The sequence below is a fragment of the Carassius gibelio genome, chromosome B19 (assembly GCF_023724105.1).
Source record: "Carassius gibelio isolate Cgi1373 ecotype wild population from Czech Republic chromosome B19, carGib1.2-hapl.c, whole genome shotgun sequence".
Taxonomy (NCBI): domain Eukaryota; kingdom Metazoa; phylum Chordata; class Actinopteri; order Cypriniformes; family Cyprinidae; genus Carassius; species Carassius gibelio.
Window position 1 is genome coordinate 29322994 of NC_068414.1, and position 17789 is coordinate 29340782.

Below are 17789 nucleotides of genomic sequence, written 5' to 3' on the forward strand. Positions count from 1 at the left end.
AACAGGTTAATTTGCTTTCTTGTCCAAAGTTCATAAAATACTAAATATTGAATTCTAAACAACTTTCAATAATTAAAAAAAAAAAAAAAAAAAATTTAGGTGAAAATGTTTGAAACATTTCAAAAGCTTGAACTTCAAGAAGCTCACGAGGAAGTTTTCATAGTTTTGAGGGCTTCTGGGTCATGTTATAATATTTATGCATTTATGTAATTACAGAAAGAAATACCAAGTTATGAACATCATCCACAACTGCAAAACTGAATGGCGTTGCTAAAATATTCTCATATTTTTTTCTGAACACACTCTCAATGCAGCCTCTATTGTCTGCGCAGATATTTATTATGTATTATTATTTTATTTAATAAAAAAGTACCAGGGAGGAGTAATAATATAAAAATTAGAATAAGGTAATCAGGTGTAGAAATTTAGAAATATGTAAAAGAATAAATTAAAATAAATACTTTGCATGACTAGTGTACAGACTTACTTCAGTTTCAAAACATAAACATAAAGTTGGGTTTTTATTATTAAACACATTTATGGATGTGAAATTCGGTTAAAATATAAGCAAGTTAATCATAAGCCTGTGCACATAGTGGGAGGACCAGTAGCAACTTTGACCGGAAGTCAGGATCAGCGCGAGCGCCATTGATACGCGCCCCCTGCAGGACCGGAAGAGCGTCGCGTCTCCTCGCGCTAACCTCGCCGCGGCCATATTAACACAGAGCTGAGAGGTAATACAAACCGCCCTTTAGACTAATACTTTGTATGTTTCAATGTAAACTTTTAACATATATGTGATCTTTAAATCATTGTAATGAAGATGATGGGGTTTTATATGAGGTATTATGGCTTCTTGTGTCTTTAGAAATGTGTTTATTGTGTGGACGATGGAACGTTAGCATGGCTGTGGCTAACGTGATTATATGCTAATGAAATATGAGATAAACTCGATGATTTAATGGGGTTTGAATAGTTTAACACTTAAATGTTATTGAGAATGTGCTTAAGTGTAGATTTATTTGAAAATAAACTAGCTGAGTGGTTACGAGTGTGTACAATTTAGACAGACTTTTAGTTTAGCTCCTAACTGATGCTCTACATCCTGAACTGAATGAGGGTTTGAGCTCCATTTATGATTTTGGTCGTCATTCTTATATTTAATCTCTTATTCCTTCATAAATCTGTAGAAACCTTCGTAATGGTTTTAAAATATTTAACACCCTGATTGGATCTTGTGTGGTTTTTGAAAAGGCTGCAAATTATGTTTTAAGCTCATCAGAGATAATTTTTTATTGAGATCAAGTCAATTTAATTTAAATTGAAAAAGGTTTATAAGTTATTTTCATGAAAACAAATTAGCTTTATATGAGGTTAAAGGTTTAACTGTGTGAAAACCTTTTATTTAAATCTATTTATCTAGGATCATTCTGCATTGTGGTGAACTGGTTTGTTGGGTTAATCAATGGAGGCTCTGATCTCAAAAGCATAATTGAATAAAAAAATCTAGTGTGCTAACGATCTAGCCAGCGTTTTTAAACATTGTAGAAAAATTTAAAACAAGTCTGTGTTGGTCAAAAAAAATCTAGACAAAAAGGTAAAATACAGGCAAAAAGGTGATTGGTCAAATAGGCTAAGTGTTATACTATTACTAGGCTAAGTGTTTTTTTTAAGAGTAAGTTACTGAGACCGTCTTGTTATTAGGTAAATGCACTGATTGTTCCAACAATTATAGGATACTTGGAAATATAAAAACTGTGATATAAGGTAGGTATTGACACACATCCTGCTTTATGTCTCGGTTTATCTACTGATGTTTGTTTGGATCTAGATTGATCTCCAGGAAGTACCTACATTGTGGTAAGTGGTTGGAAACAATACTGTTATATGCTTATTTAATTAAAGGAAATTTATACTAAACGATACCAAAATATTTTTTGATTGGGCACGGATTTCTTCTGTCCCTCCATTGAAAATCTATGTACGGTAAACTGTCCATGTCCAGAAAGGTAATAAAAACATCATCAAAGTAGTCCGTGTGACATCTGATGGTCAGTTCGAATTTTTTGAAGCATCGAAAATACATTTTGGTCCAAAAAATAGCAAAAACTATGACTTTATTCAGCAATGTCTTCTCTTCCGGTCTGTTGTGAGCACGTTCACTGCAGTGTAGTGATATCCGGTTTGCAAATGAATCACTCGATGTAACCGGATCTTCTTGAACCAGTTCACCAAATCGAACTTAATCGTTTGAAAATGTTCGTGTCTCCTATAAGCATTAATCCACAAATGACTTAAGCTGTTAACTTTTTTTTTAATGTGGCTGACACTCCCTCTGAGTTAAAACAAACCAATGAAACAAAACACTGACTGAACTGCTGTGAAGAGAGAACTTAAGATGAACACCTTGCCGAGCCAGACAACGAACGAAAGATTGACTCGTTCTCGAGTCATTGATATTTGGGTGAAGTAACCCTTTAAGCGCAAGTGATTTACCTGTTAAGTCAATGCAAAGATGCGAATAGACATCCTGCGGCACGATTTGCACGAATCATGCGGTATGCACATCAAAACGACCATCATTCGCACCCCAGGATGTCTATTTGCATCTTTGCATTGACTTAACATGCAAAATTTGCACCACATTAACCAATCAGGAGCTTGCTCTAGTAGTGACGTGATTACAATTAAGCGGAGGTAAAACCTGAAACAACAATGGAGGAATTATAGTTTTATGTTTAACCACAAAAGATACATCAGAGACAGCGGCAAATGTCAGAAAAACTAGCCGAGACGAGACTGCTCTTGTCTGTAACATGAGCACGGAGCTGATCTCCGAAATCGGTGAAAAACCTTTATAAATAGGCGCTATCATTAAACATTTTAAATTTTAAATTATCAGAATAAATGGTATTTGAAATCACAATGCTTCGTGAACTCAACTGGCAGAAGCCCGTCCCATGACGCAAATTCGTGTCTGTTGTGAAGAGAGTTTCACGTGCGAATTAAGCGAGTAAACTCCAAATGTTTTCAACTGTCCAACAATGTTATGTATGTTTTAGTGTGAACGCCCGTTAAATTTGCGCAATTGGAATATGGCCTAATGTGATTATTAAACTTTATCTGGAAATGGTTTAAAGTAGGGCTGCACGATAAATTTCTCATGCGGATCATGACAGTAAAGCCGGTTCTGTGATTAGAAGTAAATCTCCAGCACGTGCATTCAGATCGAGCAGCATTTACTACACAGAGCCATTGTTCACTGACAAGATATGCAAAATCGCATTCATAATCGCAGATGAATCGCCTGTGATTATAAACTGCGATTATGAAATTCATAATGGACTTACAGTATGCATTTTATTTGTGCTGGTCCAAAAATGTCTTAAATTTGCTGATGTCCTTGTTACATCCTAGTGTGATCCAATGTAGATTTGGATCCCTATCTGTGCACTAGTGATTGAGATCCACTCATTTCTGACCGACAGATGGAAAATGGCTGCATGTTTCCTAATGAATGTTTATGATTGTATTTTTGACTGCATCATCACTTGATGTGTTCATTACACATGTTGCTTTGAGTTTGTCAGTGGCCTGGTTTGGCTGCACACAACCGGTTTTGTTCATACAAACAACCAAACATCTTTGCAAATCAAATACTGACGTCAGTGTCGATTCTTAAAGTTATTTGTTTTGCTTTGCCTTGCAGGTGTTTGGAGCGTCACCCTCGTGTAAAATCATTGCAAGATTCCCCAAGGCTGCCCACAAGTACAATTTTAGGTGAGTCAGGGTTAAATTACCATTGTGTTCTTTGAAACCTCATTTGACACATTGAGGAGTTAAAATGCGTCTACATATTTGGTCCACGTCCATCTGTTGATTAGATCCATGTCATTTTTGGTCTGAGATACGAGTAATGGCTGCTACTGAATGCAGGCTTTGTGAATCATGTGATATCAGGTTCAGTGTTCTTCTGAGGTGGCCGTCGGAGGAGGCAGGAATCTTTGGAATGGTGATCAAACCAAAATCCCATCTGGCAAAACAAAATTATCCATTGTTTCTGATGGTAGTTTCCCATACACGCCATCTAGCATCAATGTGTTTTGTGTTCCAATATCCCTGCTTGATTTCTTTAGCATTCATAAATAGGGATGTGCCAAATACGTTTAAAAACCAAGAGTTGGTGAGTTTCTTGAATGATTAGTTTATTAATTGGTTTCGGGGAAACCATGAATAATTAGGCTGATTTCATGATTTTTTTTAACCTGATCTGATGCATTACTTAAGTCGGATTTACATATGACATGCTAAAAATCATCTGGGTGGACGTTTTATTTTTAAGTTTGGCTGTTTTTAACTTAATACGCCTTCTTAAAAACAACACTTGTTGACAACTTAAAAAAAAAAAACTGTAAGAAACAGTGCAATGGGCAGAGATGTCCTTCTGAATATGTAGTTGTAAAGCTTTCAAGGGAATTGATAAAAATAAAGTTTTCTGAGAGGGAACTGAATGGTTTTTAAGCAGATTCTGTTCTAAGTTGTCTCTAATATGGCTTCACAATGGGGTTAGGGTCACCAAGTGATGATTTGGTTTTCACAATAAGCCAGTTAAGCCAAATTACAGGAGAACAGACATCTGAAATCTTAATCATGTTATGGTCCTCTGCAGTCCAGTCTCCATTACAGCACTGATCCCAGTACTGTATCAAAATGGTTGTTCATTAAATCAGGAGGTTCCTTTTTTCAATAGGGCTTTTCGCACCGCAGGAACCTTTTCATAGTACCAGAACTAGTTGTGGAACTACCCACTTTTGGGTGTTTTCGAACCGCAGGAACTAGGTGTGATTTTTAGTACCGGACTACCTTATTCGAGAACCAAATTTGCTCCTACTCAGGAGCAGGGTCTAACCAGCACAACTGGTACTAACAGTGACGTAAGTAGACTCTGATTCGCCAGACGCGTTCAAAAACACCCTCACCCGGCATGATTTAAAACACAGTGTAACATTCTGTAAACATTGTCAACTTATTTCGCAAGTGTGATGGACAGCGATAAATATAGGGACGCTGAAGTGCAGGCACTTCTTGCAAATGTAGCACAGCCAGTTGTCATTGGAGATTCCTTCTTTCCTTTCTATCAATCGCTTCATTATTGTGAAAACAGCGAGACACAGCTCTGATCACAGCGTCTTCCATCCTCTTGTTAACGTTATTCTTCTTCGTTAATGTTGTTGAATGCCCCGCACAAATGACGTCGCTGTCGACCAGCTTACGTCACGTCCTAGTACCCACATCCAGTGCGAATGCAACCCTTTAAATAGTACTTATGTGGCCCTTATGTGATGAGACTCATTCAGAGCTGCCGTAAAATAGATTGATTTTCTATTTATTATACCTTGTATAATTTATTCATAGATTGCCATGAAAATACCCTTTATGCTGGCATGGCGTTAAAAGGTAAATAAATAAATAATTACTGAAGATTTGTTCAGCATAAGCAATAGCTACAAAATATTATTTTGGAGTTCCTATTTGCCCCAGTAGCAAAATATAACACTTAAAATTATAAGTTTGATATAAATGTCCTCACCCTCAGGCCATCCAATATGTAGAGGGGTTTGTTTCTTGTTCCATATTTGGAGAAATGTAGCATTACATCATTTGCTCATCAATAGATCTTCTGCAGTGAATGGGTGCTGTCAGAATGAGAGTCCAAACAGCTGATAACTGGACTCCAGTCCATCAATTTACATCTTTTGTTATCATTGTTGTTGACTTGAAACCATTCCTTTTAAACAAAATAAGAGTCCTCCATACGTAACTTCTACCTCAAATCACATGGCAGATTTAGAACTGTGATTTTACTAAAAAGTGGTTTTCCACTGGTGGATGATAAAATAGTAATGAAATACGAACATGAGTTGCAACCACCCACTATCCTGAAACATCCAGTAACCACCTGGAGCTCTTTCATGGTTAAGTTCAGCATTCTCTTTTGTTATATGTAGAGTATACAACTCTAATTGATCTAATTTAAATGTATGAAAAGCCTCAAAGAAATCAGTATTGTGTCCTCAAGCCATTTTGTGTGTTTTCAACCCTGAAAGAATGTGCTGACACCTTTTGGACTGCAGTGGTCTAGTCTTCCTCGGTCTGCTTGCATCTAGATTAAAACTTTCCTCTATCTGGGCAGAGATTCAGAACTTTAATCCAGTTTATCAGACAGTCAGGGGTCCGTGTCGTGGCCGGGGGCCTGTAAAACCAAACATCCCAGTTGTAGATTCATCTTCCCTTTGATTCTGTACCAAATCCACGTGCAAATGAGGCCACAGATTTCAGGCCCCAAGCCTTTTATTTCAGTCGATCTTATGAGTGCAGATTGGCCTGATAGTGCTGTCCCTCTATTGATTGTTTTTTTTGTTTGTGTTCACAGCTCTGGCAAGAGCAGCCATACGTCCAGATCATGTCCAGCCCTGTCACAAGTCGATCCCGTGTTTATCCAGACGTCAACACACAGAGACCACGGGAATACTGGGACTATGAATCTCACGTCGTAGAGTGGGGGTGAGTGATGAGATAAAAAAAAAAAAAAAAAAACAGATCTGGATTTATGCAGTTTGGGTTAAATTCCAAGACATCTGGATAGCTGAAGATCACCAAAGATTAAGGAAATTACAGGGTTACCATAGTCATAAGAAAACCTGAAAATATCTTTGTATTTTAAAAATGTATTTTCCAGGCCGGGAAAACTCTGAATATACACCACTTTAAGTTTTGGGTCAGTTTAATTAACACTCAATCTGCAAGCATGCATAAAATTGCTCAAAAGAGCAAAAAAAGCTTTATATTTATCAAAGAATTCCTCACAAATTTTATGCAGCACAACATTTAGAAAAATCTATTTTAAGTTGTGTGTGTTAAACAAGTGCATTGCTGTGGAAAACTATTTCCCTTTGGTGACAAAGTTAATCAACCAACCAACAGTTTTCAGCATTTATAATATGAAATAATTGATGATAATAAATGTTTCTTGAGCTGTAGATCAGCATATCAGAAGGATTTCTAAAGGATCATGTGACACTGAAAACTGGAGTGATGATGCTGAAAATACAGTTTTGCACCACAATAAATTTACATTTTAAATACATTCAATCACTTGTTTCAAACTGTAGAAATATTTCACAGCACATTACTGTTTTTTACTATATTTTCAATCTAATAAATGCAGCCTTCACAAGCATAAAAGACTACTTTCAAAAACATGAAAAAATCTTGTTGACCCCAACCTGTTCAATGTAAAATGGCTTTTTTTTTCTAAGTAGGCTCATCTTTTATTTCATTCTTGCTCACAAGCCATAATTGATGTCTGATTTGTAAGTGAATCATTCTGTTTAGTTGGCTTTGTTGAATAATTTAGTTTAACAGCTTCAGAAATTTCTCTGAATAATTAATTAGTGAATTAAAAAGGGATATTATTGTGCCAGTGCAGTATTTATACATTGCAATACCTTACATTAGTTTTTATTTATTTTACAGATTCTTATCATTTTCAGTAATACAGAAATGGATGTAATTTAAATAATATAACTCCGAGACCAATGTTTTCATGAAACTGCTTCTATGAGTTATTGAAACTAAAACCCAGAATTGGCTGTTTTTAATCTTAATTCAACTGAATTTAACACATTACAGGGGTCTCAAGGGCCTTATTGTTGATTGAAACCAACATACAGGCATCATGCAGTGTAGTGTGAAATATTTCTCTGCAGGTTTACAGGGCTGATGTCTTTATTTGTCTGGACTGCCATTTCATTTGCACTTGTATTAACAGCTGTCGGTCTTGTCAACAGGAATCAAGATGACTACCAGTTGGTACGGAAACTTGGCCGAGGAAAGTACAGTGAAGTGTTTGAAGCCATCAACATCACAAACAACGAGAAAGTAGTCGTCAAAATACTCAAGGTGACGAGTGTTGTTGTTGTTCCAGACTGCTTTAACAGCACTCTGACCAGTCCTCGGTCAAGTCAGGTTAAATTCAGTGGGACGGTAAAGACCCTAGGACTTCACGTCCTCTCCAGCTTCTCATTTTCTGAGTAGTTGAGGAGAACGCCTGCTGAGATGAGGCTGTTTACGGTAGGCAGCGGATGGTATCGAAACCAGAAGCTGCTGGCCGGCGTTCAGATTAATGGGCGCCTGGCGAATTCTTTCCTCGCCCCCTCCTCCTCTTAACCAGAGAGAGCTTTAGATTCTAGCGATAACACACGACAAACTGAGAGCTGCTTTTCAAGCTAAGTGACAAATAGTTTTGAAGATTAGCACCGTTGTCCTGTAATGTAGCCATTCGTGTGCAATGAACTTCCCCTGCCTGGAGACACGAAGGATGAAGCCGCTCGGATTGAATCTAGACTTGGTCAGATTAGATGTCTTTGCGTCAAATTCATCTGTACTGCAAGACTGAGGCCCTGTTTACACTAGTGTGTTGCTGTTTTAAAACGTAGAACTTTTTTGTAAGTTTACACTACTCCAGTGTTTTCCACTTTTCAAAAACAGAGACTTGAAAATGCTGCTGACACCATTTTAGTTTGAAAAGTCTTTTGTGTGTTTGTGTAAATGGACCAAAATGGAGACTTGAAAATGATGGCGTGGCAACACACGTGATCTTTGCGTATCCTTGATGACTGTGTAACCTTATCATGAACCATAATTATGCTCTATTGTTGAACCTGCCAGTGACTAGCCACCGACTTTTTTTGTGTACACTTTTACGTGTTCCTGTGTTTTTTGGAGTGTACGGAGATTGTTTTGGAACGCAGCAAAAACGCCATTGTAAACGTGGATCGTTTTAATTCTAAAATGCCATTTTAAAATGTAAACGCACTAGTGTAAATTGGACCTAAGTGAAATCTAAATTTACATTTTTACATTTACGTTCTTAATATCTCTGAATGGAGCGATAATATAGTTGTGCCTGTGGGGGCATAAGTTCGAGTTTGGATTGATATTCTTGAAGCTGTCCCTTTTGAAAACCGTTATCGGAGTGAAACAAATGTTTTGATCTGATGTAGGCAGTGGGTGGTTGAAAAAAACAAAAACAAACTGATAATCCTAGAACCCACTTTTTATGACCGTTCCAAAATTCTTTGTGCAAGTAAAGATTTTTAATATTTATCCTTAAATTTGATAGATTTTCTACATATATAATTTATATATTTTAAAATTAGATTAAATTCTATAGAATATAGAAAATATTTCTTACATTTTTTTATCCAGAAATCATAAATTAGTGGAAATGTACTTATTGTACACTTTTCTCCACTGAATATTCAGTTCAATTCTGAAATGTCAGGTTATGAAGTTAAGATTGATTTTGTCTTTAATGGTTTTGTGTTGCCTTTTTATCTTTATTTCCATATGTAGCCAGTAAAGAAGAAGAAAATCAAGCGGGAAATTAAAATTTTGGAGAATTTGAGGGGCGGCCCTAACATCATCTCACTTCTAGACATTGTCAAGGATCCTGTGGTCAGTTGGCTTTCTTCAAGATGTAGTTGAGAATGCAGCATGTGAAATCAAACTTCTAGCTACAGAAGCTACATTCATGTACCTAGTGTTTAAAATGTGTCTCTAACTGAAGTCTCTTGCGCTTCTCCCTGAAGTCTCGAACCCCAGCTCTGGTTTTTGAACATGTGAACAACACAGACTTCAAGGTAAATCCAGTATCTGCTTCATTAATTCTGCCACCTCAATTAAAAGTAACAAAAAAAGTTCAGGTTCAGTCAAACTCAAGCATCCTTTTGTTCTGTTATGCAGCAATTGTATCAAACGCTATCGGACTACGACATTCGGTTCTACATGTTTGAGATCCTAAAGGTAAGTTCTTTCTGATATTACCTTAAAGTCCGTACCTAAATTAGTTTTTTTTATGCCAAAAACTCTCCCCTCATCAGCCAACAAACAGGGGATCTCATCTCTGTGTATTGGCACACCATCGGGCCACTTTCTATGTTTTTGTTTGGTACTAATAGATTGCTCAGATGTTACACACTTCACCTATAAGTGTTACTCAACAGCTTCTTATTGCTACAGTTATAGCACATTGTTCATGTACACTTGCTGTTAGTCAGCTGTGTGTGAGAAAATTAAAAAACTGATTTTTGTTTGTTATAAAATAAACATTGTTTTGAGTATTAATAAATGTAATGAAAATTCTGATAGACCATTTTCTTTTTGATAATTTTTCAATATTGTATTCAAAGATTCTACTAATATTCCATTAATATTTCATCAGCTACTTTTAGTTTTTATGTTAATAAATGATTTATTTGTAATGTCATGTCCAGTTGTGAGATTGTCTCTTTTTCTTTGTCAGGCTTTGGATTACTGCCACAGTATGGGAATTATGCACAGAGATGTGAAGCCACACAATGTAATGATCGACCATGAACACAGAAAGGTACTGCCCATTTATTACTCACGCCAGCAGTTGTTACGCCATTCCATTCTGCAAGTTTGATTGGCTGAATTATGATGAGCTCGCATACATGCACCAATCAAAAATTAGAGTTAGCTGTAGTGAAAGAGAAGCATTGTTTGCTGCTGTGACGTCGAGCACATTTAACCAAGATCGAATTTAAATGTCTACAAATTGCGCGTTCTCTGTGTCAACACTGACGCTGATGTGAGATGTTGAGTGAATCACACAAATTATGAAACCCAATTGACAAAGTACATTTGATTCTTTTCTGTTTGTGTGTGTTTTGTCATTTAGCTGCGTCTGATTGACTGGGGCTTGGCTGAGTTTTATCACCCTAGTCAGGAGTACAATGTCAGAGTGGCATCTCGATATTTCAAAGGACCTGAACTGCTGGTGGACTATCAGGTGAGAATGACACGAGAAATGAGATGTAGACTAATGTGACTAATGTACAAGCATCTGGTAAATAAACGTGCACATCTTTTATAGCTCATGTTGCTTTTGTCCCACAGATGTATGACTACAGTTTAGACATGTGGAGCTTAGGCTGCATGTTGGCGAGTATGATCTTCCGGAAAGAGCCTTTTTTCCATGGACACGACAATTATGATCAGGTGAGACCTGCTGCTTTAGGTCTTTTCAAATATTCATTGTTGCCTTGATTTTAATCAAATACATGAGTAGTACCCCTTTGTGATTTCAGTAAATAAAAATACATAAAATGCATTAATATTGCCTCATGATTTTAACACAAGTAAACCAGGATGATGTTCATTTCTGGTTTGGCCATCAAAAGTAATCATGACTGCAGTGTTGTGTTTGTGCTGTCGAGAGGTGACCGCTGCCCTCTGCTGTTTTTAACCAGTTCTGTCTCTTTTTTTTCCAGCTTGTACGGATTGCCAAAGTTCTGGGAACAGAAGACCTCTATGACTACATCGACAAATACAACATTGAGCTCGATCCACGGTTCAACGACATTTTGGGAAGGTAACGTTGAGAGATGGGATAGTTTTCTATGCATGTACTACCTTTTAACTGCAATTTTGATTTGAATGTCTTTCATTCGTCCTCTTTCTCCAGACATTCCCGGAAAAGGTGGGAACGGTTTGTCCACAGTGAGAACCAGCACCTGGTCAGTACTGAAGCTCTGGACTTCCTGGACAAACTGTTGCGCTATGACCACCAAGCTCGTCTCACCGCGCGCGAGGCCATGGAGCATCCTTATTTCTGTGAGTGTCTGCTCTCTGTCTCAAAACACCACTGCGGTTAAAAGCAGAATGTATAGTGTTTGTGCTTTTTTTTCTAAAACACACATCATATTGTGCTGAAATGACTGTAAAGGTATTTAGCAGCGATGAAAAGGGTTGCAGGGCCTTATGAATTTTTTTTTCTCAATTTTTTTCCTGTTGTTTTTCAGGATTATATTTTAATGGATAAGTGTTATTAATCAAAGAGCATGTCTAATTAATTGAAATCCTGAAACTTTACAGTTTAAGATTACAGATGATTCTAGGGCCTTTATTTTCCCCTGATTTAATGTTTTAATTAAATTTGATAATAAAAAAACAAAGTCTTATCAATTGAGATCATAATTTTTTTTTTTTATATTATTCAGAAATAATAATGTAAAATGATTAAATAAAAATGTAGTAATTGATTACCATTTTAATAGGGCACTGTAAATGTAAGAAATTTAATTTTGCCTGTTTACATTTTTCTGAAATCATGATTTAATTAAAGCTATTTTTAATGTTTTAAAATGTAATCAAATTAAAATTTGTCATTTCCTGTATTTTGCAAACAGAGTGCAATACAACAGAGGGTTACTGTTAAAAAAAAAAAGAATAAAATTGTGTTATTCCTCAATGTTTTAACAATTTGATTATATTACTACTTTGAGAAGTACATTCTATTCTGCTATTGTAAATGGTAATATATTTTTGTCAAGTATAAAACGGATTACATTTTCTTGGGTTATCATTAAGACCTTTCAGTTTCTGGGTGTATATATGCCAAATAAAATTGTGAAATTCTCTTAAGATTCAAACATTGTCAAATTCCGTGACGATCCCTGTTCATTGCTATAAATTATATTTGTATTACTCAATTCTGTAATTCCATCCGCATTTCCTGTGTTGCAGAAATCTTTTAATATTTTAGCAAGAACTTTGAAATAGTTTGCACTGTCCTGAACATTGATTTCATCGCTGTGTTCATGTCTGGTGTCAGATCCCATCGTGAAGGAGCAGGCGAGGATGGGCTCCACTTCAGGACTGTCCACTGGCTCCACTCCAGTCAGCACGTCCAGTATGATCACAGGTCAGTGTGTGCTTTCTGAGTGAACTTACATTAGGAGATTTCACAAATGCTGACAAACCATTGTCTGTTTGCCTGTAGGAGGCGTCACATCCATGTCCTCGTCCCAGGCGATGGCCAGCATCGCAGGTTCTCCTGTCATCTCCTCTCCCAGTGCTCTTGCCACACAGGTTCCTGCAGCCACTGGTGCCCAGCCCTGAACAGACTCGCTCATGCTCTCTCTGCCCTGGGCCACATTTTTATGTTGAGTGTAAACAAACGATAGAAAAACTTTTTTTTTCCTTTTTTTTTTTTTTTTTCCTTTCTTTTTTCCATACAGTAATTATATATTGAAGCTCGGACACACAGCAGACAGTGATGTTGTGTCAGTGTCCAGCAGTCTTTCCTGATGATGGTGTCTATATAAAAGCCACTACAGTGTAGAAATTCAGAAAAATGGATAATAAAATTTATTTTATATGTCCCTACGTTGGCTTCCGTTTGTTACTTGAACAGTTGCTGTTAGTCTGCAGGTTTGGGGAAATAATATCATAAGGTGCAAGAAACATATTTCCATCTATGCTCTTTTCCAAAGTAATTTTATTGTAAATTAAAAAAGTTTACCAATAATACAGATGCCATATTTTTTCACAAACATGCCCACAACCTGGAAGCCCTGGGCCCAAAGAAAGTTCCTTATTTGTGATTACGACTTTGTGGTGGCATTCAACTCGAAAAAACAATATATATGTGTGTGTGTTAAAAGCAGAAACTGCTTTACATTTCATGCGAAGCTTACAGATGTTTCATTAAAAAGTAGTAATGAGCAATTGGCCAAAATCTATTCGGGAGCGGTGAACTAAACTGCTGCAGGAGCTTCACACACAAATCTTTTCTCTAGAAAACAGTAAGCATCCGACCAGAAATCTGTGTCTCTGATAGAACGTCCCAGACCAGCGCAGTCCTCACCATCCGGATGGTGTTTAGTCCAGTTATCAGGCTCTCTGATTCCGTTCTCTCGTTTAATCCAGAATCTGCAGTGGAGAAAAAAACGAAACTCATCTGCCTCTAGTATTGTTCTTTCAATTCAAAGATTGTATTTTAAACATGAATGTAGATCTTACTCTACTGAATCATTAACTGGCTGGTTGTTCACCCAAACCCAGTGACCCTCAGTGTCCAAATCATTGAGACCAATCCAATGGGATACTTTAACGTTAGAAGTAACAAAATCCTGAAGGAGAACAAATTGAACAGTGATCATGCATCTAGTGAGATCTGATGTAATGCACAAAAGGCTCAGAACAGATAAATGTATAGTATTTAAAGTCATGAAATCACAGCTGAGGTCATATTCACATTCCAGGTCATATTGTAAATTATTCATATTCTACTGAAAACACATCAAATTTCTGTACCATCAGTAAATAGTGCATAATTATTCCTTAAGAACGCACAAAGTTGCTCTCTACAAACATGAAAACAAGACACTTTCTCAACCAGTCTGCAGAGTCCTTTCAGGAAGCAGCTAAACCACAAATAAATGACCCCTGACTTCTTTATCTTGACATAAGTAAAACCGGTTCTGTTTCAAGTTGACTTTACTAGTCTAAGTTAGTGTATTTTTGTTTTACAGCTTAACCTTAACATTTTTAATCAGTGGATCTAAAAATGTCTTAATGTTGTCCAATAGAGAACATGCATGTTATAATTATGATTTGTTTCGATGTGAGCTATTTAACTGTAGAAGATGAAATTGAATCTCAGAAGGATGTATCAGTGGTGAACACACCTGTTCTGATTTGCTGTTTATGATCACTAGATGTCCTCCTAAAGTCACACAGTGATCTCGACTCTGTGTCCAGTTCATGTTGACTGTAGAGAAGTAGTAACACTTTCCTCCAGAATGAACCCAGTGGACGGCACAAAGAGCACAACCCGTACTGTCTTTAATAAAAGAGGTAGAGATGAATCAATTATTCATTATTTCAGACACATTTTCTCTTTATATTACAGAGTATGTAAAGACATACTATCTTAAGATCTTAAGACGTACAATTTAATCTGTTCAGCTTTCTAAGCGTCTCCTCATGCTGGTTATGAAGCGCATCAAACTGTGCTTTGTAATCTGCATCCAAAACAAAGAAACAGTGATGATGAGATTTGACAATTGACTGAACAAATTGGAATCAAATTGTTTTGGTTGCTTTATTTTCTTCTCACCTGTGGCATTGTGGTCCTGATCAGACACAGACATATTGAAGTTTGGATTATAAAAAGCAACATCTGCAAAACAAATCAATAGAATCTCAAATATTTCAGACCAGAAGACGTGTCTTGGATTCTTTTTTTTTTTTTTTTTTTGTAATTGCTTATGTTTAGGCATGAAACATTAGGCATGAGTTTAGAAGTAAAATTGAGTTACGTGTAGCATGTGTAAGAAGTATCGCCAGAGTACAAACTCCTCCGAAAGCAAAGACCAGACAGACACTGAGAACTATCAGAAGAACTTTAATCCGTTTATGAACAGTCACTTCTTTCTTGAGGGTCTCCTGGCCTGTGATTAGAAGTTTATAATAATTATTTATACAAGTCAAATGCTTGAAAAAGATCTAGATACAGTATATATATCTTTATGAGGAATATGTTGCTGTAAATGTACATTTTGTATTTTCTATCGCTTTACCTCTCGCACAAAACTACCGGAATTTTTTGATTTAAAAAAAAAAATCACGAGCTTGTTTTCTCATGGGGATCAAAAATGTCCCCACAAGGACACAGATTTTGGAAATTGCCATCTTTGTGGGGACATTTTGTCCCTATAACATAGAGTAGGCTATAACACACACACCATATTCTGTATGATTGGTAAAACCAGTTTAAACCAGAGTGAAATAAGGAGTATGATAAAGAATGAATCTGAACTTAGCCACAGTCCGTGATGCTTCCTTGAAGGAAGGAAATGTCACAATCTTACTCAGAAGTTTTATTTCTTTGTTTCTATTTCTCTAATAAAAGTTGTTTATAGTGCTGTTTGATGATTTTGATGTGAAGTTTTGATACAGAATGAATGAATGAATGAGAATTGACAGTACTATAGAGATTTGATCTTTTGTTTTAATCATCAATTAATCATCAGTGCAGAACTCTTATTAGAATACTACATGTAAAGTAAAAATGTATACTACAGTATATTTGAATAATGATTTTTGATTGATAAATTGTCTTACCTTTGTACTGGGAGCATTTGTTAATTGAAGCAGTTGTTGAACCTACGAGTTCAGAATTTGAATAGATTACATCCATTTCATTAAACTGGCAGATGTCTGAGTGACTGACTGTTAAGGAAGTCCAACAGACTATTTAAACAGACATCAGTGTAGCACAGGAAACAATCATTGGCAGACAGTGGAGCAGCAAATAAATAAAACTAGGCTAAATATGAAAACATTTCCAAAAGCTGAAATGAAAGAAGTCTAATGACAACTATGCCTTAAAAATACCCATTGCCTTATTTATTTGCTATGTGCACTTGCCTTATTTATTGCATTGGGATTGTCTCTTCTATTAAAGCAGTTTTCTATTTTGTTTTTGCACCTCAGACTGCACAAAAACATTTCAGTCAGATAATTACATACTGCATTTATCTGGCTTTGATTTTTGATTCCGAAGTTTATAAAATGTGCCATTCATCTTTATGTAATCAGCACCTTTAGTATATCACAAATTAATAATCCTATTGCTTCTTGTTAGGCCTATCATTTTCTGAGGTTTCACAATGAAAATGAAAACTATACAATATGAAAACTGTATAACTCTATTTCCCCTGTAAAATTTTAGGGAAGTAAGGTCATTTCAAAGAGAAAAGCATCTGAAATAAGAGTGCCAAGAGTGAGCGTGAAAAGACAGTTTGTATCAGACACAGAGGACATGGTTGCAGTGGTTTAAAAGAAATTGTCACTGGAATTCAGCGACAATCTTGTAGACCCTAGCGTTATATGGGCTGCATGCTTTTTTACTTTTTTAAGAGTAGAATGTGACCAAAGGGGACTAATCTAAATAAAAGAAAGGTTTCGGACAATAAAAACTGCAGATTAAAAATTAAAAGATTTAAGGCTTTCTTTTATTGTTTAAGCACTGATCTGTTAAAGATCCTGAATGAAGGCTCACTATTGAAAAAGCATGAATACGATGAACGTCAATCTAAGTGTATTTACGGTGTTTCTTCTTTTAGTTATCATCAATTAGGGTGAATGTACTTTTTTCATGTATGAACATTTTCTGCATTTTGCAAGAATTGTCAAACTATTAATAATAATAATAATAATAAAAAAATTCCCAGACTAGCACAGTTTTCTCCTGAAGGATTCATCTTCTTTCCAGTTATCTGGGTCACTCGGCCAAGATACAATTCACAATACAGGTGCATCTCAATAAATTAGAATGTTGTGGAAAAGTTCATATATTTCAGTAATTCAACTCAAATTGTGAAACTCTATTTCATGCATACTGAGTTTTTTACACTGTTAAAGAGTTGGATTCCCATGCTAAACATGGACAAAGTTTCAAAAATTAAGTTGTAGGTTTGAAGGAGTATTTCTGTTCCCAAAATACTCCTTCCGGTTTGTCACAAGTTTCGGAAAGTTTTTTTCGAGTATGGCTCTGTGTGACGTTAGATGGAGCGGAATTTCCTTATATGGGTCCTGAGTGCGTGTCTGCCGGAAGAGCGCGCGCTCCCGTATAGCAGAGATGCATTGTTGGTCTCTGTGATGCTTGTTGCCGTTCCTGTGCTAACTGTAATATCATGTTGCACAGCAGTTTGTAATTTGTCATAAAAATTTAACATCTTCAGGATCCTCCAAGAGTCTTTGTACCATTAAACATCTCCGTTCTTCATTTTCAATTATTAATAAATGTAATTGTGAGAAAAAAAAACATTTTTTAAACATATATTTGACAGTTTATTTTAATAAATATCAAAAATGTGAACTGTGCGCATTATAGTTGATACCTAGATTAACAC

The 17789-nt window shown here is 36.2% G+C and overlaps 2 protein-coding genes across 2 annotated transcripts; one reads left to right on the forward strand and one right to left on the reverse strand.

The window, feature by feature from the left end:
• Window positions 1–586: 586 nt before the first annotated feature.
• Window positions 587–13254, forward strand: zgc:86598 (STKc_CK2_alpha domain-containing protein). Its single transcript, XM_052584138.1, has 14 exons — window positions 587–734; window positions 3710–3780; window positions 6434–6564; window positions 7851–7962; window positions 9418–9519; window positions 9654–9704; window positions 9808–9867; window positions 10367–10450; window positions 10766–10876; window positions 10984–11085; window positions 11358–11458; window positions 11552–11700; window positions 12701–12790; window positions 12869–13254. The coding sequence occupies exons 3-14, from the start codon at window positions 6464–6466 to the stop codon at window positions 12985–12987; spliced, it is 1182 nt and encodes a 393-aa protein (XP_052440098.1). The 5' UTR covers window positions 587–734; window positions 3710–3780; window positions 6434–6463; the 3' UTR covers window positions 12988–13254.
• Window positions 13255–13387: 133 nt separating this feature from the next.
• LOC127979032 (C-type lectin domain family 4 member E-like) lies at window positions 13388–17692 on the reverse strand. The gene is made up of 7 exons (XM_052584144.1): window positions 15997–17692; window positions 15192–15323; window positions 14990–15052; window positions 14823–14894; window positions 14559–14713; window positions 13891–14000; window positions 13388–13800 (listed from the first exon to the last, which is right to left on the reverse strand). The coding sequence occupies exons 1-7, from the start codon at window positions 16070–16072 to the stop codon at window positions 13626–13628; spliced, it is 783 nt and encodes a 260-aa protein (XP_052440104.1). The 5' UTR covers window positions 16073–17692; the 3' UTR covers window positions 13388–13625.
• Between the last annotated feature and the right edge of the window lie 97 nt (window positions 17693–17789).

Coding starts and splice junctions, on each gene's coding strand:
- zgc:86598 (XM_052584138.1), top strand. CDS start 6,464: ATGTCCAGCCCTGTCACAAGTCGATCCCGTGTTTATCCAGACGTCAAC. Junction 11,086..11,357: donor GACACGACAATTATGATCAG/GTGAGACCTGCT, acceptor TTTTTTTTCCAG/CTTGTACGGATTGCCAAAGT. Junction 11,459..11,551: donor TTCAACGACATTTTGGGAAG/GTAACGTTGAGA, acceptor CTCTTTCTCCAG/ACATTCCCGGAAAAGGTGGG.
- LOC127979032 (XM_052584144.1), bottom strand. CDS start 16,072: ATGGATGTAATCTATTCAAATTCTGAACTCGTAGGTTCAACAACTGCT. Junction 15,324..15,996: donor CAAATGCTCCCAGTACAAAG/GTAAGACAATTT, acceptor TTCTAATCACAG/GCCAGGAGACCCTCAAGAAA. Junction 14,001..14,558: donor TAAACAGCAAATCAGAACAG/GTGTGTTCACCA, acceptor GTTCTCCTTCAG/GATTTTGTTACTTCTAACGT.